The sequence below is a fragment of the Tremella mesenterica genome (assembly GCF_000271645.1).
Source record: "Tremella mesenterica DSM 1558 unplaced genomic scaffold TREMEscaffold_1, whole genome shotgun sequence".
Taxonomy (NCBI): Eukaryota; Fungi; Basidiomycota; class Tremellomycetes; order Tremellales; family Tremellaceae; genus Tremella; species Tremella mesenterica.
The window spans coordinates 5,987,641-6,012,395 of record NW_006711225.1 but is presented as its reverse complement, the minus strand read 5'-3'; the positions used below and the strand labels follow the sequence as shown (position 1 = coordinate 6,012,395).

Below are 24,755 nucleotides of genomic sequence, written 5' to 3'. Positions count from 1 at the left end.
CACTTGCCCTTCGACGGGCGTGGTAGGAGGTACTGATCCCGCCTCTCAGCTGCCGGCCTAACCCTTCGCGACCAGGTTCGGTATCATTACTGAGACGACATTCCATACATCGCCTATCTGTAGATACACCTCGATCGCCTTCCTCCACGAAGCATACGTCGATGGATCGTAGGATAACTTGGGGAGATTCTCAAACGAAATCTTAGTCGACACTGAGGACATTATGAGAGGAGTAGAAGTAGGAACTTGCCTTAGTTATACACAGAGGTATGTGGACTTCCGACTGTTAATCTGTTTTCTGATAATTAGATGGTAATACAGAGGGGAAAAAGAGCATGCATCAATTCTACATGTCTCTATACTTATCACATTCCACTCACACGCATAAAACCAGAGACGATCGAATAAAGTTCAGAGGATAAGTTGAACGGAGAAATATTCGACGGAAGGGGTAATTATCTAACGGCGGTTGGGCCGTCCTGGCCCGATTCTATCGGCTAACAGGCCCTATAGCCATTGGTCATTGACGCAGACTGATCTCATCGTCTGGTCCTGACAATTTATGAAGGAGGTACGACCCTATCCCAGTTGCCCCTCATTTCTACATGTTTGCTAGACCCGGCGCGCGCACCGTCAAGTCTTCATCACCCGACCATCACACCCCCAGCTAGCCGCCCTTTAACAGTCTTTTTGTATTTGTTTCATAACGGACAGAAGCCATGACACTTTCAAGCGTCATGGGGGTCGGCATGGCCGCTGGAAGATCCATGACCCACAGAAGAGTTACTTCTGAGTGGACCACATATTTCACAAACCCAGTCCTCACCGCATGGCTAGGTAACTAGAAGTGAAGATGTACTGCCTGATATTCTTCAGGGAGGAAGAGGCCATGTTTACTGATAATTAGATGATAATACAGAGGGGGAAAAGAGCATGCATCAATTCTACATGTCTCTATACTTATCACATTCCACTCACACACAGTAAACCAGAGACAATCGAATAAAGTTCAGAGGATAAGTTGAACGGAGAAATATTCGACGGAAGGGGTAATGATCTAACGGCGGTTCGGCCGTCCTGGCCCGATTCTATTGGCTAACAGGCCAGGGATGCAAAGTTCTCCACTGTCACAAACCATGACTAACCAGCGTCCGGCCGTATAATAGTACCCTCCGTTCCCACTGAACGAAAAGGTCTATCAACCAGTGATGTCTACAATCATCAATCACTGGATATATACCCGTCATCCTTCCTTAACCTTGCCTCCTTAGCTTAGCTTAACCTTCATGTCACGACAAATCGTGATATCCACTTGATCAACCTCTTGGGAAGGACCATTGGGCGCTTGTTTCACACCATGCATGTTCAAATCTGACAGCCAGTTTATTCTAGTATCCTCTCACCACCTCTAGCATCCTCCTGTAGAATTTTGTGATTATCTAGATCAGTGGATATTGGTTAAGAGTGATTCTTTGGTGGGTCATGGCCAAGAAACCATAACTCTTCAAAGTGGCATGGATCTTCACTTCAAAGCGTCACGGCTTCAGTTGATCACGTAACATATTGACTTTGGGGAGATAGTGTCATGACCGGGTAGCAAGCCCGCGATCATAAACCGTCCTAAAAGGCTCGATATCGACTCTGCTAGTGAGAGTTGATCTCGCTATAAGTACTGGTCGTTGTCAGGACCAGACGTTGAAAATAGTCTGCGTCTATGAGCTATGGCTATAGGGCCTCGTAGGGAACAGACCTAGTGATGTAGTTTATAATCTAGTGATGTAGTGGATCGAAGAGACTATAAGTCGATGAGATCAAGTGGCAAAAGATTTGCTAAGTGACGAGAAAATACATTCGACAAGACATCTACAAAAAAGGGGTGCTTCTATATACTAAAAAGGGAGCGGAGTGATACCAAAATCTATGGAGTAATTGTGGGAAGCGACGAGGGGTGTAAGAGCGAAGGAAGACGGAGATAGACGAGGGACACGGAGATGAAGGAAAAGTATAGCATGGTAAAGAAGTAATGATTAGGTAGGGCAGGAGAACGGAGGACGCCGTAGCGGGATTAGAGAGACGGGGACGGGAACGGATAGATGGAGTACGGGAACGGGTAGGTGGAGTACGACTTCTGCGTACGACTCTTGAGGAACCCGTCTATAGGTACCCGTGATCCTGACAGAAGTCTTCCCTTTCCCTCTCTAACTCTGATCTTACTTTGAATCCCACATTTCTTACTATACACAAGAGGTCTACCAATGTATCCAGAGGAACCATCGGGCGCAACACATTGCCTCTTGACCAAAGCGGAAGAAACACATGTACCTCCATCCAATGTTGAGGAGAATGTCACATCTGATGTAGAGCATCTCCAAATACCTCCAGCCAACAGAGCAGTGCTCACCGCCCCACTCTTGAATGGTGAGGCGGGTAGTTCACCTGCACGCAGTGCGGATGGATTCGACTATAGAAGCTCACTGACAATTGAGAGTTTGGTGACGTGCTCCGACATTGTCAAGAGCAGGGAGGACATATTACAATTGCTCGAGAAAGAGAGAGCTGATCATGCCGCACAGAGAATCATAAATGTGGCACTGATGAGTAAAGTGACAGAATTGGAGCAAACAGTAATCGGCCAAAAGGTCTCAATTAGCACACTTCAGGGCAATGTCTCAAAAATGATTACCTATGCAGAAGGATTGGAAGTGAGGTTTAGGGACCTAGAGACTATTGTTCGCTCAAATGCTGGCGAAATCACAGACTTGAAGGACACTAACGAAACTTTGAAGTCGTGGATTCGTGGACATTCTGAAGGGGACATCTGTGGACCAATGTCACCAACCACATCCACCTCACCCTCCCGGAGGATGAGTAAGGAGGTTTACAACACATGCAGTTACTCACACGGAGACACATGCTTGTCGCATGTCTGTTAGGGACACCGCTGGAGACGGACAGCTCCAGAGCTGCACGGAACCTATCGTTCCCAGCCAGAGACGTTCCACTCCGGAGTGGTCTGAGTCCTTTGACAGACCCAGCTGGAGAATCATCATCATATGAGATGAGGAAGAGCATGTCATACACAGCGTCTGGGAAACATATGATCTAAACTGCCTTACATGTGAGCAGTAATCCTGCATGATTTCTCTTCCACTTTGACCCAAATAAGATTGGTTCCTCAACACCAATACTTCCTGCCTCTTGGGCCAATATCTTGAGATGATTGTGCAGAATTTGAAGCCACTGTTGAAGTAATTATATACCCACAAAACTCCCAAAGATTGGTAACATAGACTATCAATGACAAGAGGTGTCATCTAGGTTCACTAAAAAGGTATCATGTTTCTGCATGACTAGGATCAGAATCTCTGGCTGGGTCCGGACACCTCTGGAGGTGCATGGTGCTCTGGCTGGGTCCACAGGGGGTGTTTTGAACCATGCAGCTCCGGAGGTGTCCGTCTCCGGCGGTGTCCCTAACATGTCTCTATTTGCAGACTACTTTGTGTAAGGTCAAGCCGTACTTAAGCCACATGTCAATACCGAGGAAAAATCTGGGGGTCCGTTTGACAGGAGAGACATAGAGAAGAGAGTGAAGTGAGAGAGTGAATGAATGAGATGCATGAGTTCTGCTTGCGACTTACCAAACTTACCAAGTATCACAACCAATATTTTCAAACAGAATAAACTCCTCTCTCCAAGTCAATCATTACACCTTTCGGAGTCGCTATACCACCTTGGGCTTGCTATCCGGCCTGAACACCGCTAACAATGTGATACACCATGTCCCGGTATACGGGCTTTTGCATTTCAATCTCATTCGTTCAATGACCCTCACTTTTCTCCATCAACATGCTGATTCTCCTCCCGACTCATATAGTCCTCCTCCACACCAACTACAACCACCTCTCGCTTGACACTGGGAAGTATGGAAATACATAGCTCCAGGCCCGTTTTGTATGACGGATAGGGAGGGCTCATTGGAGAAACGGAGCGAAGAAGTTGTCCGTTTTTCAACTTGCAAGTCTCCTTCCCTCTGCTACCCCATGTACCGCCTCCGGAGCAGTGCTATGATCCTCCAACCTGTCCACTAGGAAGACTAGACCCTTCTAGACTATCAAAAACGTCATTAGATTCAATCTCCACTTTCTACTCAATCAATGGAAGGGGAAAATGGGCAGTGCATCAATTATGAAGGGAGGCGCACGGTCCTTTCTTCTATCCCTCCTCTTCTCTTGCCACACAGATTTTTAGGGGGGTATAAGCCTCAAGCTTTGTGTATTTTCTTTCCCCATCACTTATTATAATGACTGCTTCACCAAGATCAACAAGCAACTCAACGAACGAGTACTATAGTCTGTCAACCGGTTCATCTCGTCCGGTTTCCCCAGTAAGGAGCTCACCTGATGATCACTCCAAATCTTGGGAATCCGACGTTACCCTTGTAGACAATGTGTTTACTGTACCCAATGGGGGAGTCGAGAGTAATGTTCCATTGCCTGCCAGAACTATTATGAATCATCACTCCACTGAAGAACCATCAAGCACAATTGGTTGGCCGGCAGCCAAGAAGTATTCACCTGCAGCATCCTCAGCTGTTGACACCCAGTGTCAAAGAAGTACCATGTTTGGTGGCAGAGCAGACACGCAGGTAGGCGCGAGGGAGTCCAACTCACCTCAATCCAACAGTATGAGAACTCAGTCAATCAAGACTGGCCAACGTTGGGGTGTGAGGAAACTTTTTCCATCCATATTTGGCACACGAGCAAAGCCGGCAGAGGAGTTGGAAGAGTTGGTGTCAGAAAAGACTGTGGAACAGCAGCCTGAGGGAATAAGCGGTTTTGAAGTACAAGCAGTGGTCTCGCAACTGGCAATAGCGGAGATGATTGTTCTACTAGCTGCTGAGAAGGAGAAGACTGCTCATTGGAAGGCCGAGGCTCAAATGAGCTTGCCGGCACATGTGATACGAGATCTCAGCGAGTTCAGAGACGGAATTTGCTCGTGGATAGGGAGTACAGTGGACCCTATCCGTACTCGGCTGGGGATGTCCTCCATGTACCCAGCCCCTTCAGCCATGGAAGATGGGTCAGAGATAATTGACAAGTGGCTTCTGCAAAAAGTCCACCAAATCCAAATGAGCACTGCAAACGAGTTGATGTCAGGCTACTGAGATTGGAGTAGAGGAGGCTTGAGGGATGTTACATCTCATCAAGCAGTGATTGATGAAAGGAGTTGGACGGGAATGATATTTTGATATGACCCTGTACATGATTTATGTCATTTGATTCAGACTCATGAAAGCAAATCTCTTGACTGACGCTCAAAGGCAACGAGATATCTGTTCCGTGCGTGTCACACTGTCCACCAATAAAACGAAGTGGCACTTTGACAACACAAAAGAGAAAGTCGCCGCCACATTTGGATCAGCCTCAATCATCTAGGCTTGAACTTTACCTCTTTACCCCATCAAATGGTTATGTCGCTCGAATCAAACCAAAGGATAGCGGGATTATCCATACTCGTTTACGCACGTTGGTGATGAACGTCACAGAAACGTGTCGTGTCCGAGATCCCATGGAATGTGATGGGATATCATCACATTTTCTCCCTCACTTCTGAGCTTCTCAATTATCGCACATACTCTTTACTGCTTACGTCGCTCACACATGGGCGATATCATGACAGCCCAGTCAGATGATAATGGGGAGAAGTGTGGTGATATAGAACAAAGTACAAGTACTCCAAACGAGGTGGTAGTCATTGTCGAGGGAGAGAAATCTGCTGAAGGTGAAGCTACTATTGAATCCGAGGAGGCAGAACCTCCTTGTGGTGAAAAGCAGAATCTGGAAAGTAAAGAAGAGAAGAGAGGTAGAATATGGAGGAAAAAGACAAAATCTTCGGAGAAGACCAAAACAGGTCAATGTTCACGTAAAAATGTCAGTCCCATCTTGATCCTTCATTATCCGTCAATTATCCGGAATGTGTGAAAGTAAATTGGAAAAGAGAAGACTGATCTCTCAGATTCGGTATGTCCCTCGATCCATCGTCTATTCTTATCTCTCCTTGGCGAGTCGTCCCGAGCCGATCAACGTGTGAATAGTTCACTGGCCGCGTTTATGATTTCAGGATTTGAGATTGGTCGATCAGTATCATGACTAACAATGTAGCCAGCGTACTGATGAAACAGAGACTTGTACCCACCTCCTCCGGGAATTCAGGAGACTCGATGGCAGCGTTGGAAAAGATATGACAGAGAAGATAAGACTGGTCTTCCTATGTATCCTCCCCCAGGAGTAAAAGCGGATTCTATCATCATCAAAACTCTAGCGGATGGGACTGAGGTGAGTAGCTCTACCTTTCTCCACATTCTTATTTTGATGAACACATACCGTCCTCTTGAGGACCTGGTATTTCGTTCACCAGATACTCGAGCTAGATAGGTGAATGATCCCCAAGATCTGTCCCTATTTGGGGGATGGTCAACAATATAGGGATAGAATGGACAATACTGTGTTGTGAAAGCCGACGTGCAGATTAGAGTTCAAGAACCACTCAAATCTTGTGGTACGGTGTTTTGGGACGGAAGACTAATCAAGCGACGAGAAGCAAAGAAAGCTATTTTTGAAGGAACCGGTGCTGTGATAGGAATCATCGGTTCGGTCGTAGGCGGTGTGCTAGGGGGGTGAACATTGATAATGTGTCAAGTCATAGCATGGTGCATGTGTATCTGTACTGTAGTGAGGCTAACGTTGATGATTTGTCTGACATTATATACAAGGGGTCATATCATGTTTTGTCATGAAGATGCAAGTGCCGTCATTACCGGTGTTAGTGGTCGGTACCGGGGGTTTTCATAGTGGGAGATCTAATGAGACTGTCTGTCAGACCCCAATCACAAGTGTATTCTCAAACTGTGCTACATGAACGAAGCCCGATTTATGACATGTTCAACTTGTACGCCAGTCCTAGAGGTGCAGAACAAAATGTGTGGATCATGTGAAGTGAGAAACTCACTCCTTGTTCATGAGATGTCCGTGGCTCTTGTGTTTCTCCAACACACGTTCAATGGCGTTCATTCCTCTGTCAAGCGTCTTCATGTCGGGTCCGAAGCTCAAGCGGACGAAATGGTGACACGGCGATTTGAGCAGGTTGCGCTGAGCATAAGCCTGACTCTGATGTCGATTAGGTGACTCACACGTTGAGAAGGATTGATGTCGAAGAACAAACCAGGGACACAGATGGTCTTCTCCTGAAGTGTCAACGATATCCGAATTAGATGGATTCCGTATGAATCTTTGCAATCGTTCCGCTCGCTTTTCGAAGCCTCCCCAAACCCACTTCACAATACAGGAAGGACTTTCTCTCAAAAGCCAGGGGGGAGGCTCGAGTGTTGAGATGAAACAAGACGTGGAGGTGTGAACGTGATGTAAGATCGGAGACGATGACGCACCTTGAGCAGCTCCTCAAAGAAAACAAGGCCATTGTCCAGTGGCGCAGGTAGACCAGAGACATCGAGCCAGATGTAGAATGTAGCTTGTGGTGGGACAGGGACTTTCAGACCCATCTTCTCCAATCGAGCTAGGACAAAGTCTCTCTTGATCCGGAAAGCTTTCTGAAGAGCGATCTAAGATCAGTCATACGTCTTCCCTCCCAACGATTTCTGCGAATTGGCTGGAAAGGTTCGTTCTACCACTGGTAAGGCGCAGGTCTGTTGTCTGGGTGCGCCAGCAAAGTAAACAGAGAAGATGAAGATTGTGCCGAATAATTTCACAGTAAAGGAAGAGGACAGGGACAAACAAGTGCTCACCTTGTCCTGCTGCACACGGGCAGGCTCCAGCAGAGGAATCGCAGCCATCTGCAACGGGTGTGAAGCTCCTCCGTCCAGGAAAGACCCAGATTGAGAGATAGCACTAATGACGCTCTTTGGCGCCACCACCTCCGCCATCAGTCATATTCGTTGATTTTGGTAGACTGCTCACCCAACACACACGCCAACCGGGTAGACGGAAACCTTTGGTGAGACCATCAATAATGACCACTGGGTCCTAATTATCAGCTTGACAATGGCAGAGACTATGAGAGCTCACTTCATCAACATCCTCAACGTACTGCGCCCCGCTGAGACTTTTGCCCAGATCGGCTGGGGAGTCGGGGTATAGATACCTATCACATCAGCATTACTCTCTTTACTGTTTTGCCAGACGAATCTCAAATACAAGCTTGAAAAGTAAGGGGAACGTACCAACTGTAAAACTCGTCCAGAATGATGGTGGTCTTGTCTCTACTGAGCCTGACCAGATCTTCGAGGTCTTTACCACCGATAAACTGGCCGGTGGGATTACGAGCTTGGCGTCAGCTTCCGTTCACCGTCAAGATCTAGCTACAAACTTACGATTGGAAGCCACCACAACGTTCAAGCTAAGGTTGTTCACTTCCCTCTTTAGCTATGGTGTTAGCTCCCCTTTGATTTTGTCGATCTGAATCTGGAGACTGACCTGATCGATGTTGAGACGATATTTATCCTTGTGATCAGCTTCCACCTCTCTACATTAGTGGTCAAAGCTTACTTCGGCACTCAGAGCAGTTGGGACAGGTACAAGTCTTTTGAAGACACTCAAGACTTCGGAATAAGTTGTGTCTACCAGTCAGTCTTGAAGCCAAGGATTCCGTAGAGCGGACGCACATTCTGGGATCTGATAGCCTGTGGATCAGCTTTTAACAAAAGTAGCGTGAGACAGGGGACACACCGCAGTAGACATCACCGATCACAGCTGCCACCCTGGCCATACCTGCTCTTCCGCCAGGGACTATACAGACATTTTCGTAGGTATACTGACTCGGCTTGTCTTTGCGATACTCCTCATTGTACAATTTCTATAGGGTTAGGGTTCATTCCAAGATTCGACTGCCTGTGATGCATTGAATGAATGTATCAGGGCGACGAAATGTTCGATAGATTTTGGGGAAACGGATACAAAAGAAAACGACACACCGCAACGGCCTCGCGAAGTTCTTTGACCCCCACGGTAGGAGCGTACTCGTTCACCAAATCCCCGTACTCCGCCAGATCGATGTACTTGATTCGTGGTGGCGCACCCGGCAAATCGTCGACCTGTTCTCAGTATATTCCTCCCGATTAATGCTCATGTCTTCCGAAGGAGAGGTGTACACCCAAAGCAACAAATGAAAGCAAAAAGGTGAACATACTTGAGGAGCACCTTGTCCCAAGTTTGCCCATTCTTCATTTTCGGGCGAGAACCCATTTGCTTGCGCTCTACTTCATCAGCCCCTCTCTTTCAATACCTACATATCCTTGGCGGAGTATCAAGACGAGATAGTTAGAAGAGTAGGTATCGGATGAGGAGTGATTATACATACCGGTCAGTGCAGTATATGACGCCTTTCCTTCAGCTACCTTTAACAATCTCCTGCACCACTCACCTGTCGCTCCTGGGTGTCGAATCCCTGGGCTACATATCAGCTCATTCCAAGATCTATGAAAGCTGTAGAAAAGGTACTTACATAGGTTCTGCATCCGATCCCGTCAAAGTAGACTAACATCAGTATCCCTTCTCATAGGCACAAGAAGGGGGCCCACCTGATTTCCTACGTATTCTCGTAAGATCTGACCTTCAGTTCAAGCTCGACAGCGATCTGAGGGAAAGAAGTTATACCTGGTGAGCTTCCGAGTCCGTTTCTATTTTGATATCCTTGATCGTGTGCTTCATCGACTGAGTGGCCGAATGTACCAAAGAACCCATCATTGTTCCCATGCCCTGACCCCCTTGTGGGCGTAAGTGGTGTTTCTTCCTGTGGAACGTTTTGTGAGAAGTTTCTTCCTGAAAAATGGGCCAAACTATGATTCCCGATGATGAGAAGAGATGAAGTGAAAGAGAAAGAGAGACAGTGGAAATGAGGAAAGATGGACTACTTAAGTAAGGTTGCAAACGTTTATATCTAATCTTGGAACTCGTATGACGTCAGTCCGGTGCCTTGTTTCTTCACTACAACGCCTAGAATAACATGCATAAATCAGCCATCTTGATTTGCTTACCCATCAGCTTCTCCATATTGATCCAACAAGCTCATTTACAAGACATGCTGCGGCCTCTTGATGGCTCAACGAGGCTGACACGGGCCTACGGGTGGTAAGTTTAGGGAAGGAAACGAGGCTCAAGTGGATGCCTTTGGGGGCACCGCCGGTCGGAGCATCGTATATGCGTATGCGGCGCAGTATTGGTGCTGTTGGATCTCTGCCTTATGGTCTATTTCGGGATCAGCCTCCGAGGCTGTATTCTGGATCTCTGGCTGGACCGCCTCGACCGAAGGATGGTGGGTGGATGCGATTGCCGTGACAGGATGAGGCGTGGGGGATGGTTGTTCTTTCGGATGGGAGGGTTCGGGTTTGTTCCTAATCTTTCTCCTCTGTGAGTCAGCGATGGTTTCTCTCTCACGATACTGTCTCCTCATGTCGACACACGAAACCTTTTGTGCGTGGAATCATACTACCGCCTGGTGAAAACAAGGTGAGTTGAAAAATACGAATAGACCACAGCACCAAGATCTCTCGGCGTCTAGATAAGTATGAGTCGGCGTCGGCGTCGACATCGGCATCCCATCGTCTCCGCCTTTTCCTTCACGACTCACACCTGGTTATTCGTCAATAACGTCTCTCTTTCTTTCTCCAATCACATGTGACTCACTCATCTGTGAGATAATACCCTGGATCCAGTTCCTTCACCTGTGCGATATCTGATCTTATTCGATACAAAAAAAGGTTCAGAATGGAAACGACGACCAAAGTTGCAAGAAGACAAAATTGCATCACTCCTACTGTCACCTCACTCGCCCTGACGACCATAAGGTGCTTTCTCCCAAGCCACAGGCACCTCCTGAATTTCTCGTTATCTCTACTCTCAACAGGAGTATCAAGTGCCTATCCTCCTGCTCCGGTCAACCCGCCAGCGAAAGAGTTCGGAGCAGGTTGTAAGTTATCTCTCGGTTTCAAATGTCTATATCGTCTGACAGGATCTTCATCCCTCTTCGTCAACCCTTTACAACCCTTCATCATGAGAAAATTCGAACATACTTGAATTTGTACTGATCATCAGTCCATCTTCCTTTCACAGGATATCCAAGGGTGACACTCACGTAATGACAATCAAGAGTACTACGAATCCATCTTCTTACTTTGCCCCACGTCGACACTTTCTTTTCTCCAAATTGAACTTGGTGTTCGTAACTGGTCTCACTCATAGGACGCTGATTATTACAATGTGTCGCCACTAGAGAACAACAATAGTGATCATACTACTGAAAGGTAGAGACGTAACACTGCCTCAAAGATGACTAAAGCGAGGAAGGAGAGGAGATACATACTCCTTTGATCCATCAAGTCAATCAAGTATTCCGAGGTCGACGACATATGACTTACGCACGATTCACTATTAGACACAGCCTCCATGATGGATCACGTATAAGCGACACGAAGCGAACAGGGCGAGGTGTCGGTCGTCAGAAAATGGAACGTATCGGTTCGGAACCTTCGACTAAGATGACACAGCAAACTATCATGGTTTACTTGGGTTGTACCGAGAAAGGGTGACAGACCAATTTAATAATCCCGTACGACTGAGAGGGTTGTTTCTCCACCATCTCGATTGTGGGAGTAAAAGCTAGGCGCAATGGGACTTTTCGGCTGGTTGTTTAGACCAACTAAAGCCTCTCAGATTTGTAAGTCTTCCTTGTACTATTCCCGATTTGATATAAAGGCTGAAAGCAGATCCCCATGATGAAGTGATAAGAATGCGAGGTGGGGGATGTTGCTGGTGAGTTTCTTCTTTCCAATCTCCACAGTTTTTCTTCAAGTCCTCATTATTTCTGAGACATCCTAGCGAACCAGTCTGCTAAGAGGACCTGTCAATAGGAAAGGCTATTGACTGATGAGCAGCTCTAGAATTGTCGGTCTAAAGCCTAGTAGACGCCGTCGTACTCCGGGATTCGACCCTGCCATAGGGGTTGACATAGGGATGAATTCCACGACAACACCATATGTCGGCAACTCAGGAGATATGGGCGGTGCGGGTTGTCCTCCGGTTCATGGACACCATGCTGTGGGAGCAAGCGCATGTGGGGGCGGAGGTGGTGCAGGGTGTGGAGGGGGAGGGGGTGGTGGTGGTGGTGGATGCGGAGGAGGAGGAGGAGGAGGCGGCGGTTGTTGATCTTCGTATCCTCCTTGTAGTCGGCGGAGGGGGGAAGCTTCGGAATGACGTACAACCATGTACATATGTATTTTCGCTCTCTCGACTCCTCTTGGGCTTTGTGTGCTAACATACAGTACCCTGGGAAGGTCAACAGTGCAAGAGCTATCTCACCTTTCAATCAAATCGCGTACGTCGACTGGAGTGGTCTAACACGGACGAATAAAGTTGCAACACGTTCCGATGATTCCCCTTGAACTCATTTGAGTCAGCTGACCGATATAGGACCCACGGTCCATGTAACAAGCAACCTCGTGGGTATCCTCACGGAAAAGGCACTGTAACCTCAAGTTCAATTCCTCGCCTTCAAGTTACTTCCACCCCAGAACGTGTAAGGGTAGAAGAACTCCTTTGTGTCATCGACGTCATCACCCTCTTTCTCCGCCTCATTGTGAGTCCTCCCACCTAACAATTATCCCATCTCCCATCTCTCCTCTTCTCTTCACATATCAATTCACAGAAATAGAGACACTCCCACCATAAACCAAAACAGTATTCCGAAGAAGAGAGTAGGTTGCTTCACGATTCATACATGAGAGCTAATGACAGTGCCTTCAAAGCTTCAAGCACTTTTACCATCATGTATCAAACCCTCTACCTCTATCCTATCTTCCCCAATCCCTCCTCCTCCCTCTTCGCCAATCCTCAACCCAATTTCTTCCTCTACGTCCATCCCTTCTCTCTCACTCAAAGACAAACTCCCGGAAGACCGTCACCCTGAGAAACAAGACGGACGACCCCCTTGGACGGTAGCTGCCAACCTCGTGAGCCCAGAAGAGAAATCAGAACCTGTACTTCGCTACAAACCAAAATCTTCCATATCTCCTACATCTACCTTTCCGGGTCTTTCCATCCCCAGTCTGGTAGATACCGAAGTACACCAGCGGGACGACTTACCAGGGGGAGGATTGGTTGTTCCTTCGGACCCGTATAAGGGGTTTGCACATTCCGTCCACGGACACAAACCGAGGGAAGTGGTATTACCTGAACGTCCTGCCCCACTTCCGAGACACCCTCATAACGCCCCTCGTCATGTGCCTCAACCGACGGGGACTGGGGATCCTAGTACGATGGTGGACAAAAGAGGGGGGGGTGGGGGAATGGTAGGGGTTTTACCTCCTAGCGGAAGTGGAGAAGTTCAGATGGTTCCTTCTGCTGGTATACCAGGAATCAAGGGGGGGATGGGAAATGAGACACTTGTTCTGCCTAATGGAAGCCAAGTACCTTATGGACCAAACCCTGCATGGTCAGGCTTGGCAGGGGCGGATGGACATGGAGGAGATGGTGGGATGTCTGGTGATGGCATGACAAGTAGTGATAGTCTGCCTGGAGATGGAATCGGGGTAGGTCATGGGGGAGAGGGAAGTAGTAGCTGATGTTCTTACTTCTGGTATACGAGATCAACCCTAGATATGATGATGTCTGTGACTTGTGGTCATCCGCAGCAGTATTCACTTGAAGAAATAGAAACGGCACAACTGCTCTCTCAATTCAAATGCATCGTCTCTGTCTCGTGATTCCTATTCTTCTTTCACTACGGATCTCCAAGCTATCAATCGCCCAGTGTGTCAAGGAGCTCATTCCTCATCTGCCAGCACGAGGTTTGAGACTCATGTTACTTCAGGGGATCTCACTCAATCTTGGACTCATCAGGAACAGAGGTCTTCCCATCTTGCTCTTGGATAGGTATGTTGTCTCCCAAGGGGACCCCTTCTGTTCCTGAGCTTGTCTCTTCAGCAGAGGCTAGGCTTTGTTCTCCGTTTGTACTTGTTTCTGCTGGGAGTTCCCCAGCCAAGGGCTCTGTGTCTTCTTGTGGGGGCATTGAAGCCGCTGTGAAAGTAGTCTCCCCTTCTACAGAATTACCTGTAGTCGCCTCGGAGAGAAAAGGAAACGACTTGGTCATAGACTGTCACGGCCGTCGAGCAATTCCTTCCTTATAGACCGACGGTCGACGAACCTTGGCTAACTTCACGCTTCTGAGTCGATGTCTCACCCAACCGAGAGGGCGCAGACGTCGAAAGGGATGTAACTACGGCGTACTTCGGTGTAGTTACTCTAACTAAGGCTTTGTTCTACTGATGGCGATGTATCTCGATTTATAGCTATCTCTATTTGTCTTTTACTACTGACAACAATCAAGGATCGCTGAAGAACTTCAGCGATCTCCTCAGCTAATATTATCTATCCCTCCTAGACGTTCACCCAACCCTCTCGCGCTTTGACGTACTTCAACGCACTTCGTCCAACTTCCCCGAACCCCGGCCATCCTCTTCCTCCTTTGCCTAACTCCACCTAACATCGCCGCACTTCTGCTCCCATTGTCCCTACCTAGCCTAACTCCGTCTAACTTCGCCGTACTTCTGATCCCATTGTCCCTACCTAGCCTAACTTCATCTAACTTCGCCGTACTTGGTCTCAGGTGTCCTGAGTTACGTGTAGAGTGAGGAGGTTAAGTCGTGATGGGGGTTTTGATGGTCAAAGGAGGGTCATCGTTGGTGGAATAATCGAGGTGTCACGACGTAGTTCGTGACATAGACAAACGTATGATGCGATCGGTCGATTCGGGATCCGGAAGGCCTATCTTACTAAATGGTCTGGCCAAAAATTGTCCGTCATACGACAACATTGTGTACTCCCCAATATCATTGTCATAGACTGTACATGTGGCCACTTCCTCCCTGTATCTCCAGCTCTTCATAAGTCTGAACAATAGATGTGCCCCAAGCTCTTCGTTTTCCATTTGCCATTCTTCCAGTTCTTCTCCTCCCTCGCGTAAGCCCATAACAAGAGTTTATTGTTGAGTGCTAAGTGGCGAAGAAAAGTACTTGTGTGGGGTAGTGAGCAGTGCTTAATAATCTGGTGAGAGGGGATGATGGAAAGTCTTTTTTTTGGGGGGGGGGGGTGTCACGGCCGTCGAACAACTACCTCTTAATAGACCGACAGTCGACGAACCTCGGCTAACTTCACGCTCTGAGTCGATGTCTCACCCAACCAGGAGGGCGCAGACGTCGAAAGGGGTGTAACTACGGCGTACTTCGGCGTAGTTACTCTAACTAGGGTTTTGTTCTACTGATGGCGATGTATCTTGATTTATAGCTATCTCTATCTGTCTTTCACTACTGACAACAATCAAGGATCGCTGAAGAACTTCAGCGATCTTCTCAGCTAATATGACCTATCCCTCCTAGACGTTCATCCAACCCTCCCGCGCTTTGACGTACTTCAACGCACTTCGTCCAACTTCCCCGAACCCCGGCCATCCTCCTCCTCCTTCGACTAACTCCGCCTAATATCGCCGCACTTCTGCTCCCATTGTCCCTACCTAGCCTAACTCCGCCTAACTTCGCCGCACTTCTGCTCCCATTGTCCCTATTTACCCTAACTTCATCTAACTTCGCCGTACTTGGTCTCAGAGGTCCTGAGTTACGTGTAGAGTAAAGAGGTTAAGTCGTGATGGGGTTTTGATGGTCAAAGGAGGGTCGTTGTTGGTGGAATAATCGAGGTGTCACGACGTAGTTCGTGACAGGGGGGAAGGGCATCTCCACTTTTATCCTCAAAGCCTTAGCCTTCTACAAATCCAAATGCTGTACACTATTTCTGCTGCATGGAGAGGAGTGTCAATGGGTATGATATCCCTTCATCTATGACATCACCTCTATGGCCCACAACCAGGGGTGAGCAAGAAGAGGGAAGAAGGGAGAGCAATTAGAAGAAAGGGAAGGTGAGAACAACCTTGCACAGCTCTCTTCTTAGAATGCTTCTTCTTCTTCCTCATTACATCACTATGCTGTGCAAGAGGGAAGAGAGATGTCATGGGAAAGAACAAGTTGAATGTGATTTGTACTCGTTGCCTGTAAGAGAGTCGCAACGCCGATATTTGTGGGACAGCCCAAAGAAGCTAGAGTCATTTTCCCCGGTGCCACGTTCCGGCGTACGCGTCATGCTGATAATGAGTACGTAACTTCTACACCCACACCCTATAGATACACAGGGAGGTGCCAGAGTCTATGGTCTTGCTAGAGACGTAGTAGTATACTTCGGAAGGTAAAGAGCATCTCTTCGGTAGGGCAAGCCATGACTACGTGGTTGCGATCGAACGAGGCACCGATCACGCCGAAGAATTACGTCATCACGACGGGTCCAAGCGTCGGTCATGTGAACAGTGGTGACGGACAAGAGCAATGAGCAATTACGAAGGAATACCAAGGAAACCGTGTAGAGTTGAAGGAAACCGAAGAACAGCGTAGGTCGAAAAGAAGATCAAGAAGTCGGACACACATCAAAACAGTGGACAATGTGCGATCAAAGAGGTCGAGTCCGCAAACCCGGAAACCCAATCAAACAGTATGTAAGAATAAGTTGTGATCGTACCATCGTGTAACCGCATACCGTAGAACCCAACGAGTTGACAGAAGCGCAGGTTATCGATTGATGATGTCGGTCAAAGATTAGAGAGAGGAGGAAGGATCGTACAAAGTGTACATCTGCGAAACAGTATGGGAATCCGTACATCCGTGAGGAGGAGTCGTGTGATCTTTTGAAAGATCAAGATGAATGTGTTCAATACAGAGGATCGCAGTCGAAAGTCGAGCGAAGTACTGTAGATCTGGAAGATTGAGAAGACCAGCAAGATCTCTATCAATACGTCGTAAGACATCAACTGCACGTTCTTTCACCGAAACAGAAACAGGCAAATCCGTAGAGTGGGTAGACAATTCGGAATACAATTCTGAGGATGACTTCAAAGAGGGTAGGATTGTAAGCGTAGGTTCAAGAACCAGAGGTCCTGTTGAAGAGGAATAGAGGACAATTGGGACAGGTACCAAAGGAATCGAAATTGCAGATGATATCGCAGGGATTACAGGATTGACAGTGGGGATCGAAAGAGTCGTGTGGATCGTAGGAGGACAAATATTCCCAGCTCTTTCTACATCTCCAGTATTGCAGACATCTATCCCAAAAATCATACACTTCTGGCCATCTCTAGTACACTCTGAGCAATTGTAAAGAGCCTTTCCACCATGCTCCTTACCATTCTCCCTAGCATCTTCTCTTCTTAGAGAAAGACATGTATGTTTCCATCACTATCATTGCAGGCGTGATCGAAATGTAGCCGTTGTTGACAATGTATTCTTTATTTGTTATGCAACTATCCCCCATTCCAAAACTGTAGGGGGGATGTCCGTATTGGAAGCCTAAGTATTGAAGAGTCAAATCTATGAGTCAAGAGCAAAGGATGAAGAAACCGAAAAAACTTTGTGGTGTCACGGACCATTGTGACATCCTGTGACCACAACTACACCACATCCTTTTGGACGCCAGCATTTCCGTCATCTATCCTGACTACAACATACGTCAGATCTGAAGAATGACCCTAGCAGCAAACTTAACCTCAGTGCGGCAAAGTAGGCTAGACTGGAAGGGGAACAAGAGGTAAGACCAAGTACGTGAACATATGGTGGCTAGGTAGAGGGAGGGAACGGGAGCAAAGCAAGGTTAGGCAAAGAAGGCATTAGGGGATTGGGGATGTGGACATGTACAATAAAGACTAGTGAAGTAGGACTGAGCGTGGGGCAGTGTAGACTTCAATGAGTATCTACAAGAGGAGAGCATTAAAATGGATATTGAGCAGAGGGCTGAACTTCTTCAGCGCTCCTTGATTGGCATCAGTAGCGCGAGATATAATCAATAGCTACCACCATCAGACAAGTGAGAGCTACAACCAAGCATTACAACCTACTACGGAGAAGTCAGCCGCAGTTCCTTGGCAATCACCTTCTGTTTGTTAGACACCAACGTATTGATTGCTGTTAATCAGATGATAATACAGAGGGGGAAAAGAGCATGCATCGATTCTACATGTCTCTATACTTCTGACGTTCCACTCACACGCAGTAGACCAGAGACGATCAAATATAGCTCAGAGGATAAGTCAAACAGAGAGATATTGGACGGAAGGGGTAATTTTCCTAGTGACGATTCAGCCGTCCTGGGCCGATCCTATCGACTAACACGTATTATTTCTACGGCGTAGTCAGCCGTAACTCCCCGATGAGTACCCTGTCTATGTGAGACATCAATTCCCTACTTTGATGTAGTGAGCCGAGGTTTGTCAACCATCGGTCTGATAGAAGGAGAGAAAAAGACGTCTGTGACAACCAAACCTTGCATGGTCAGGTTTGGCAATGGCAAATGGGCATGGAGGAGCTGGTGGGACGCATGTTGATGCTATGACAAGTGGCGATAGTCTGCCTAGACAGAACTGGGGAAGGTCCCGGCTGATTTTCACATCTCACATGCGTAGGTGAGAATCGTTATAGATGTGACAATGACTGCAGCCTGTGTCTATCCAGATAAATGATGCCCTGTGTCTATTCAGGAATCTAAAGAGTCAAAGGAGAAGTATCATCATTGCTCTCCTCAACTTGAATGCATCATCTCTTTCTCATGATTCCTAATCTGCTTCACTCTAAACTTCAGACATTCCCGTGACCGTGAGTTGAGGAAGCTGGTCATGGATGACTGGTAGACGCTGGGGGCGTTTACATGATATTAATGGTTCTTTCTTTCCCAGCTGAAGGCCCATCGGGCTCCTGATGACTGACCGAGGGCTCGGTAGATTGGGCATCCCCCATGTCAGATTTCTCCTCCACTCGAGAGCCTTTGCTCAACTCATTGTTCCCCAGGCTCTCTTGTTCTTCAGTCTTCGGCGCCTTGTTTGATGGTGGTTCAGCTTTGGCAGAGTCATCAGAATCAGAATCAGTACCTTGTGTGGGGGAGGAAGAGTGTGTTGGTGACTGCGGACCGTTCACCAAAGGAGTTCTTTGTGAAGCCGATAAGGACACCGCAGACGGATGGAGGGATGGGTCAGAATTTCTGGCGTCACGGTCCAAACTATCTGAGTTTGCAATATACCTCTGATGGGAGTCAGTGTCCGCTAAGGTGGCTTCAGCAACTGTAGTATTGTGTAATTTAGCCAAAACTGAGGGATAAGCTGGGGAGGTCCGTGACAGCACTCCCATGTGAGACGTGGGAGTGACGATAGGTCGTCTCGACTAGGTGATGTGCTGTCCTGATATGAATCTATTCTACTCGGATATAGAGGGGTAAGCAACACTTTGACCTCCTTTTCTGACCGCCCTACAATTTGACATGTAGAAAGTGCTAGAATCACATTGTTCTCTTCTCTATCATGGCCGCATCAATATGCTCGAGTTGCACCGCCGTTGTGAGCTAAACGGTTGGCAAAGAAGGGAGAGTGAGAACTACATTACACAGCTTCTTTCAATCACTGCATTCTCCACGATTTCCCCACTTTACCATGAGAGACGGGAGAGCGACGTCATGGGAAAGCAGAATTCGAATTTGGTTCTACTAACTTCCATGATCGTAGTCCCCCGATTCAATCGGGGCTGTGCGAGACTACGTGGGCTTAGCTAGCTGGGAAAGAAAACTGATCAGCATCGCCTCGCTCTACTACTCTCTTGAACGTGCATCTTTGAAGAGCAGGAGGGAGGAAGACAAGACAAGAAAAAGTGTCGAGAACGTCGAGATTCCGGTGAACCGACGGGGTGCGATCGAACAAGGCACCGATCACGCCGAAGGAATTGCGTCATCAAGACGGGTCCAAGCGTCGCGTGATGGCTTCGAAACTTTTCTCCTCTTTCTTCTCAACCTTCTCTCTTTCTTCCTTTCTCCACCCTATACTACCATAATTGAAGCTAGTACACAGTCCCGTAACATAGTGTCTCCTCCTCGACCTCGAGAAATGATGAGTGAGTGTTTGTTGTTAATCATGAAAAGCAACTTTGATCTCGTAACCTTGACAACAGGCAGTGTCCTCGTTACCTCCTCCTGTCTACCAGGCCGGGCTTTTCACTGGTCACGTTTGTTTGGTAGTAATAAAACTTCAGTAGACATTGAGGATTCCCTATGCTTCTTGTGCTGACCAGCAGAGAGACAAATACAAGAAGAGAATGAAGAATGCTCTTCCTCCAAATCTTTCAAATCAGTTAGATCATGGTTTCAACCTCTCCGTCTTAGAGGTGGTTGTGGACCAAGTGTGAGTTCTTCTCTCTCCGTATTTCTCTTCCACTTCTTCTTCAAATCATTCAGGATTGAAGCATCTGCCCTGTAAACTCCCATCTATGCACTTGGGAGACATTTTGGATGGTACACCACTTGGTGGATTGTCCCCTGGGTATTAAACACCCTCGAAGACAATGTGGAGAGGTATGAACCCACGAGTAGGCGTATGATTACATGCTGATGATCAGTGTTGGTAAGCTTCCATTATATTGACTGTCTTAATCGCAAGCTGACCAGTAGTGAAGATCCCACTATCACCGAACGTCGACGACGGCAAGTGAGTCCACCCAAAATATTCCTTGTAATTAGAAACATGGTATTGATGATCAGCCTTTACCTCAATCTCCTCATTGGCGAAATACTTCACTTCCTTCTACCGCCATCTCCACTCGGCTTCCCGATGATAGATCCCTCCGTCTGGCTTTGAGCCGGAGTATCGATATGCGCACACCAAGAGGTCAAAGTCCTGACTTGTCCCCACAAGACGTGCCGCGCACCAATTCTGTCAAAGCAGTGAACGAAGTAGGGACGACAGCTCGACCGGGAACACCAATCTGAACGCGGCCCGTGCAAAGTGGCCAGTAGATGGATTTTCGGATTATTGTCTGACCGACTCATTCACAAGTGATGTAGCGACGTGCGACATACGATTTACAACGACGAGCACTTCACTGTCTGAATGCAACTACCATATATTGTGAGGAATCAATTATCCCATGAGCCCTTGCAGATAGACTCGAATGGTCAAGCTTCAATATACCTATTTACGCAAGCATATGTTATACCCCGACCTCCCTCTCATACCTCTCCTCATCAGCTTCTTCCTCCTCCGCATTCCTCCATCCCCTCACACGTTCCACAGCCCTCTCCCAACCTCTGATCTTCCGCGCTCGTTCTGTCTCGTCGATGGAAGGTTCAAAGACGTCCACATTCGCCGTATTGACCTCTGTGAGAGTTTCAGGACGTGTCACATCCCATCCGAATAGACCCAGGGCGTGAGCGGCAAGAAGGGCCGAACCAAGAGCTGTAGATTCGCGCATGGAAGGACGGGAGACTTTGAAGCCGCCGATCTGAAATCAGCGTCATGACAGCGCTCAACACTCTCGTGGACCGATATCAAGTCAGTGAGGGGTAAAACTCACGTCTGCTTGAAGCTGCATAGCGAGGTCCGAGTTGGTCACTCCGCCTGTATGTCAGCGCCGAATTCAAGCGATACAAGACTAATTCAAAAATCTGATAAACGCCCCGACTGTGAACAACCGGTGAAAGCATAGAGTGTTCAGAAAGGAAGACTCACCATCCACCTTCAGAGTATCCGTTTTGACACCCACTTCATGCTCTATGACGTCCAATACTGCTCTAGTCTGGAAACACACTGCTTCGAGAGTCGCACGAGCTATATGGGCAGGTGTTGTGTAACTTGACAAACCGATTAGTGCCCCGGTCTAGATATCAGCTCGTTCGATTGCTTCGTTGCGGCTACTCACGGCATCGGGATCCCAATATCTGTAGGTCAGCGTTACTCTATTGCTGCCGCGCTGCCAGGATTGCGGGAGTTCGCCTGATCATCGTCAAGATGATGATAATCGAGTATCGTAAAATGAGGAATGGGGGACTTAGTAGGAGCATGGCAGCTTGGAAGGATCAAGCTAAGAGTTGAATATGTGATACTCACGGGGCTAAGAGACCACTGAACGCAGTCACAAAGTACACTCCACCGGTATCGGCCACTGAACCCGCCAATGCGTCCATCTCTGATGATTCTTTGATCAGATGCATCTGGTCACGTAACCTATGATCAGCCCATCTATCAGCCTTTCCCCTGTAGACGAAGGCCTATCGAGGGTCATTTAGTCCGTGTTCTCCTTCGACACTGGTGCTGTTTTATGTATCGTCCACCACCGTAGACATTCAAAAACATACCTCGTACCGCTGACCGATCACCTCTAATCTCTGATCGCAAGATGGGACAGGAATTTGAACTCGCTCACTCACCATTTCACCGCAGATCCAGCAACAGCAATACTCCCTTCTAACGCATAAACAGGTCTCTCCCCAGGTCCAGGTTGATAAGCCACCGTACTGATCAATCCCTGTTTACTCCTCACTAACTCTTCCCCAGTATTGAACAACACAAAACTCCCAGTACCATAAGTATTCTTAGCTTCACCTTTTGACAAACATTTATTTCCTACTAACGCCGCTTGTTGATCGCCAACTATACCAGCTATAGGACAGCCACTCAATGGTGTATGGAGTGAAGGAGATATATAACCGTATATCTCGGAAGAAGAGACGATACGTGGAAGACAAGAGGGTCGAATGTTGAAGAAACGTAATAATGGAGGATGCCAAGAGAGGGTTTTGAGAGAAATGAGAAGTGTACGAGAAGCGTTGGTTGCGTCTATTATGTGAAGACCGTTGTCTTTGCCTCCTGTTAGGTTCTGAGTGTGAGCTGACCTAGTTTCTTTACCTAGTCAAAAAGTCCAGGGAGTTGGGCGAAGAAAATACAATAGCAGATGATCAGACGTCGATTCAAAGTCGTTAGAAACAACAGGGCGGGCGACAAAAGGCTAATGACGATGAAAGGTGGAAGGATCTAAGATGGGAAAGGGAGAAGGAGTAAGGGGAAGGAGGAAACAGACATACGTAGACAAGCCAAGAATCTACAGTTCCGAATAATAAATCATCCCTCTCATGCGCTTCATGTACGTTTTTATGATGATTTAACATCCAACGTAATTTTATAGCTGAAAAGTATGTCGATAGAGGTATTCCTGTACTATCCTTGTCAGTCTGGTGACACCCTTCCTTTACAAACCCCTTTGTCTTGTTCCATGAGCTTGGACCTCCAACCCGAAGAGTGAGTGTCCGAGAGAATGACATTATTGGGAAGTATGGAGAATATACGACTTACATATCTACTAAACCCTCTTTACCTTTCCGACTCCTTTTCGCCCTTTCCGTCCCCCTCATTCCCAGTTGACCCATGATATGATTTACCGCACCCTTCAGTCCAGTAGAATCATCCTCCACCTCACCTCTATTCCCAAATGCTTCTTCTTGAACACCACTACCCATCCCTTTCTCCACTTCTTCATTTGGAGGTTCACCCTCTTCATCGTCAATCTCTATACCTTCTTCCTCTAATTTCTTCTCGTATTGCCTCACCAACCCAGCAGTACGAGAATCGTCCCATACTATAGCGTTACATAATGGTTCGCCTGTAGATCGTGACCAACATAATGTAGTTTCACGTTGATTGGTGATACCTATTCATCAGATTGATTCTTATCTCATATGAACCTCCCATGCTGGACTGAACACTGCAGGCAAGGGTTGTGTAAATTGTGCACGGGAAAGAGGGATAAGTTTAAGAGGAACGAACCTATCCCTTTGATACTATCCCTATGCCAACCCATCCATTCTAACTTCTCCACACATTTATTGATACATTCCAACATACATTCCACTAAATCTTGAGGTCGCTGTTCGTGCCAACCGGCATGAGGCAGAATCTGCTCGAATTCTTGTTGATGCTCCGCTATGATCTTTGCGTGTTGGTCGAACACTATGAATCTGGTGGATCTAGTCACATGAGACTCCTTTCTCTTCCTTCCTCCTTCTTTCAACTGATAACATGAATCGTGTGGAGAGGGAGACGAGAGAGATAACCCACGTAGTACCGCAATCCACACTAGCGATAAACTCTCCATGTCTCCAAGTCTTCTTACCTAGATCGTCCACGTCTGGGGAACCTATCCTACTGATGGCCAGGTTGCTCAGTGGTAAGATAGGAGAACCAGCGCGTGAGAGTAATGAAGGTGTTGCGGGTGTGGAAGTACCCTCTCTCGACTGAGGCATCTTGTATAGGGAGGAGACGAGGGGCGTGAGGAAGGGGAGAGGTGGGGGAAGAAAGTGGGGGCCCAGGTCTGGGGAGGAAAGGGTCACCGTGGGAAAGTAACTGGGGGAAACACCCGTGGGAAGATTTTCTTCTCGTCAAGAAAGCTGGATGATGGATGGGATGAATGAAAAGACAGTATGATACTCTCGTCTGACATGATGTTTAGATGAAAGAAACTCGATATGTCAAACGAAGAAACGGATTCTCATCCCCTACTACCTACCACACTACCTTTCCAAAGATCTGAATCAAGAGCTAGTTCCTCTTCTCGGCCTACTTCCAACACATCAAGAAGACCATCCGTCACACCTCCATCTCAAAACAAAGCTCGCTTGTCTGATGACGTCTTACCTCCGACTCGTAGAGGATCCAGTCGTTCTTCTGAGGGTGATAACATAGGTCCGTCTCGTCTCCCTTCTTGCTCCCACTCAGCTGCTACAGTATAGCCTATAGCCTACACCTCACCCTTTACCTTGGTCCTCCAAGCGGGCGGTATGAACAAAGGATAG

The 24,755-nt window shown here is 47.5% G+C and overlaps 9 protein-coding genes across 9 annotated transcripts; 4 read left to right on the top strand and 5 right to left on the bottom strand.

The window, feature by feature from the left end:
- Window positions 1-1,543: 1,543 nt before the first annotated feature.
- On the bottom strand, window positions 1,544-3,072 carry TREMEDRAFT_59887 (uncharacterized protein; the record flags this gene model as incomplete). The annotated part of the gene is made up of 3 exons (XM_007001790.1): window positions 1,544-1,641; window positions 2,137-2,436; window positions 2,775-3,072. 3 exons carry the CDS (start codon window positions 3,070-3,072, stop codon window positions 1,544-1,546), a joined length of 696 nt encoding a protein of 231 aa, XP_007001852.1.
- A 1,228-nt stretch (window positions 3,073-4,300) lies between these two features.
- TREMEDRAFT_59886 (uncharacterized protein) lies at window positions 4,301-5,164 on the top strand (the record flags this gene model as incomplete). The annotated part of the gene is made up of 1 exon (XM_007001789.1): window positions 4,301-5,164. The coding sequence occupies one exon, from the start codon at window positions 4,301-4,303 to the stop codon at window positions 5,162-5,164; it is 864 nt and encodes a 287-aa protein (XP_007001851.1).
- A 496-nt stretch (window positions 5,165-5,660) lies between these two features.
- Window positions 5,661-6,680, top strand: TREMEDRAFT_59885 (uncharacterized protein; the record flags this gene model as incomplete). The annotated part of the gene is made up of 4 exons (XM_007001788.1): window positions 5,661-5,930; window positions 6,016-6,020; window positions 6,182-6,335; window positions 6,528-6,680. The coding sequence occupies 4 exons, from the start codon at window positions 5,661-5,663 to the stop codon at window positions 6,678-6,680; spliced, it is 582 nt and encodes a 193-aa protein (XP_007001850.1).
- Window positions 6,681-6,692: 12 nt separating this feature from the next.
- On the bottom strand, window positions 6,693-9,755 carry TREMEDRAFT_73142 (uncharacterized protein; the record flags this gene model as incomplete). Its single annotated transcript, XM_007002162.1, has 20 exons — window positions 6,693-6,868; window positions 7,009-7,148; window positions 7,190-7,243; window positions 7,445-7,618; window positions 7,802-7,930; window positions 7,974-8,039; window positions 8,082-8,157; window positions 8,237-8,339; window positions 8,387-8,438; window positions 8,490-8,516; window positions 8,562-8,632; window positions 8,678-8,695; window positions 8,742-8,868; window positions 8,987-9,106; window positions 9,202-9,268; window positions 9,373-9,394; window positions 9,436-9,464; window positions 9,517-9,548; window positions 9,593-9,619; window positions 9,669-9,755. The coding sequence occupies 20 exons, from the start codon at window positions 9,753-9,755 to the stop codon at window positions 6,823-6,825; spliced, it is 1,467 nt and encodes a 488-aa protein (XP_007002224.1). The 3' UTR covers window positions 6,693-6,822.
- Window positions 9,756-10,167: 412 nt separating this feature from the next.
- TREMEDRAFT_59883 (uncharacterized protein) lies at window positions 10,168-11,458 on the bottom strand (the record flags this gene model as incomplete). Its single annotated transcript, XM_007001787.1, has 6 exons — window positions 10,168-10,419; window positions 10,475-10,622; window positions 10,698-10,904; window positions 11,084-11,094; window positions 11,146-11,256; window positions 11,429-11,458. 6 exons carry the CDS (start codon window positions 11,456-11,458, stop codon window positions 10,168-10,170), a joined length of 759 nt encoding a protein of 252 aa, XP_007001849.1.
- A 1,338-nt stretch (window positions 11,459-12,796) lies between these two features.
- TREMEDRAFT_59882 (uncharacterized protein) lies at window positions 12,797-14,234 on the top strand (the record flags this gene model as incomplete). The annotated part of the gene is made up of 2 exons (XM_007001786.1): window positions 12,797-13,597; window positions 14,160-14,234. The coding sequence occupies 2 exons, from the start codon at window positions 12,797-12,799 to the stop codon at window positions 14,232-14,234; spliced, it is 876 nt and encodes a 291-aa protein (XP_007001848.1).
- Window positions 14,235-18,539: 4,305 nt separating this feature from the next.
- Window positions 18,540-19,276, bottom strand: TREMEDRAFT_59881 (uncharacterized protein; the record flags this gene model as incomplete). Its single annotated transcript, XM_007001785.1, has 2 exons — window positions 18,540-18,599; window positions 18,860-19,276. 2 exons carry the CDS (start codon window positions 19,274-19,276, stop codon window positions 18,540-18,542), a joined length of 477 nt encoding a protein of 158 aa, XP_007001847.1.
- A 170-nt stretch (window positions 19,277-19,446) lies between these two features.
- On the top strand, window positions 19,447-20,900 carry TREMEDRAFT_59880 (uncharacterized protein; the record flags this gene model as incomplete). Its single annotated transcript, XM_007001784.1, has 6 exons — window positions 19,447-19,482; window positions 19,987-20,029; window positions 20,210-20,316; window positions 20,531-20,535; window positions 20,583-20,619; window positions 20,673-20,900. 6 exons carry the CDS (start codon window positions 19,447-19,449, stop codon window positions 20,898-20,900), a joined length of 456 nt encoding a protein of 151 aa, XP_007001846.1.
- A 221-nt stretch (window positions 20,901-21,121) lies between these two features.
- TREMEDRAFT_25139 (uncharacterized protein) lies at window positions 21,122-24,058 on the bottom strand (the record flags this gene model as incomplete). Its single annotated transcript, XM_007000526.1, has 9 exons — window positions 21,122-21,412; window positions 21,485-21,528; window positions 21,640-21,787; window positions 21,830-21,848; window positions 22,018-22,134; window positions 22,338-22,786; window positions 22,992-23,149; window positions 23,480-23,614; window positions 23,731-24,058. 9 exons carry the CDS (start codon window positions 24,056-24,058, stop codon window positions 21,122-21,124), a joined length of 1,689 nt encoding a protein of 562 aa, XP_007000588.1.
- Between the last annotated feature and the right edge of the window lie 697 nt (window positions 24,059-24,755).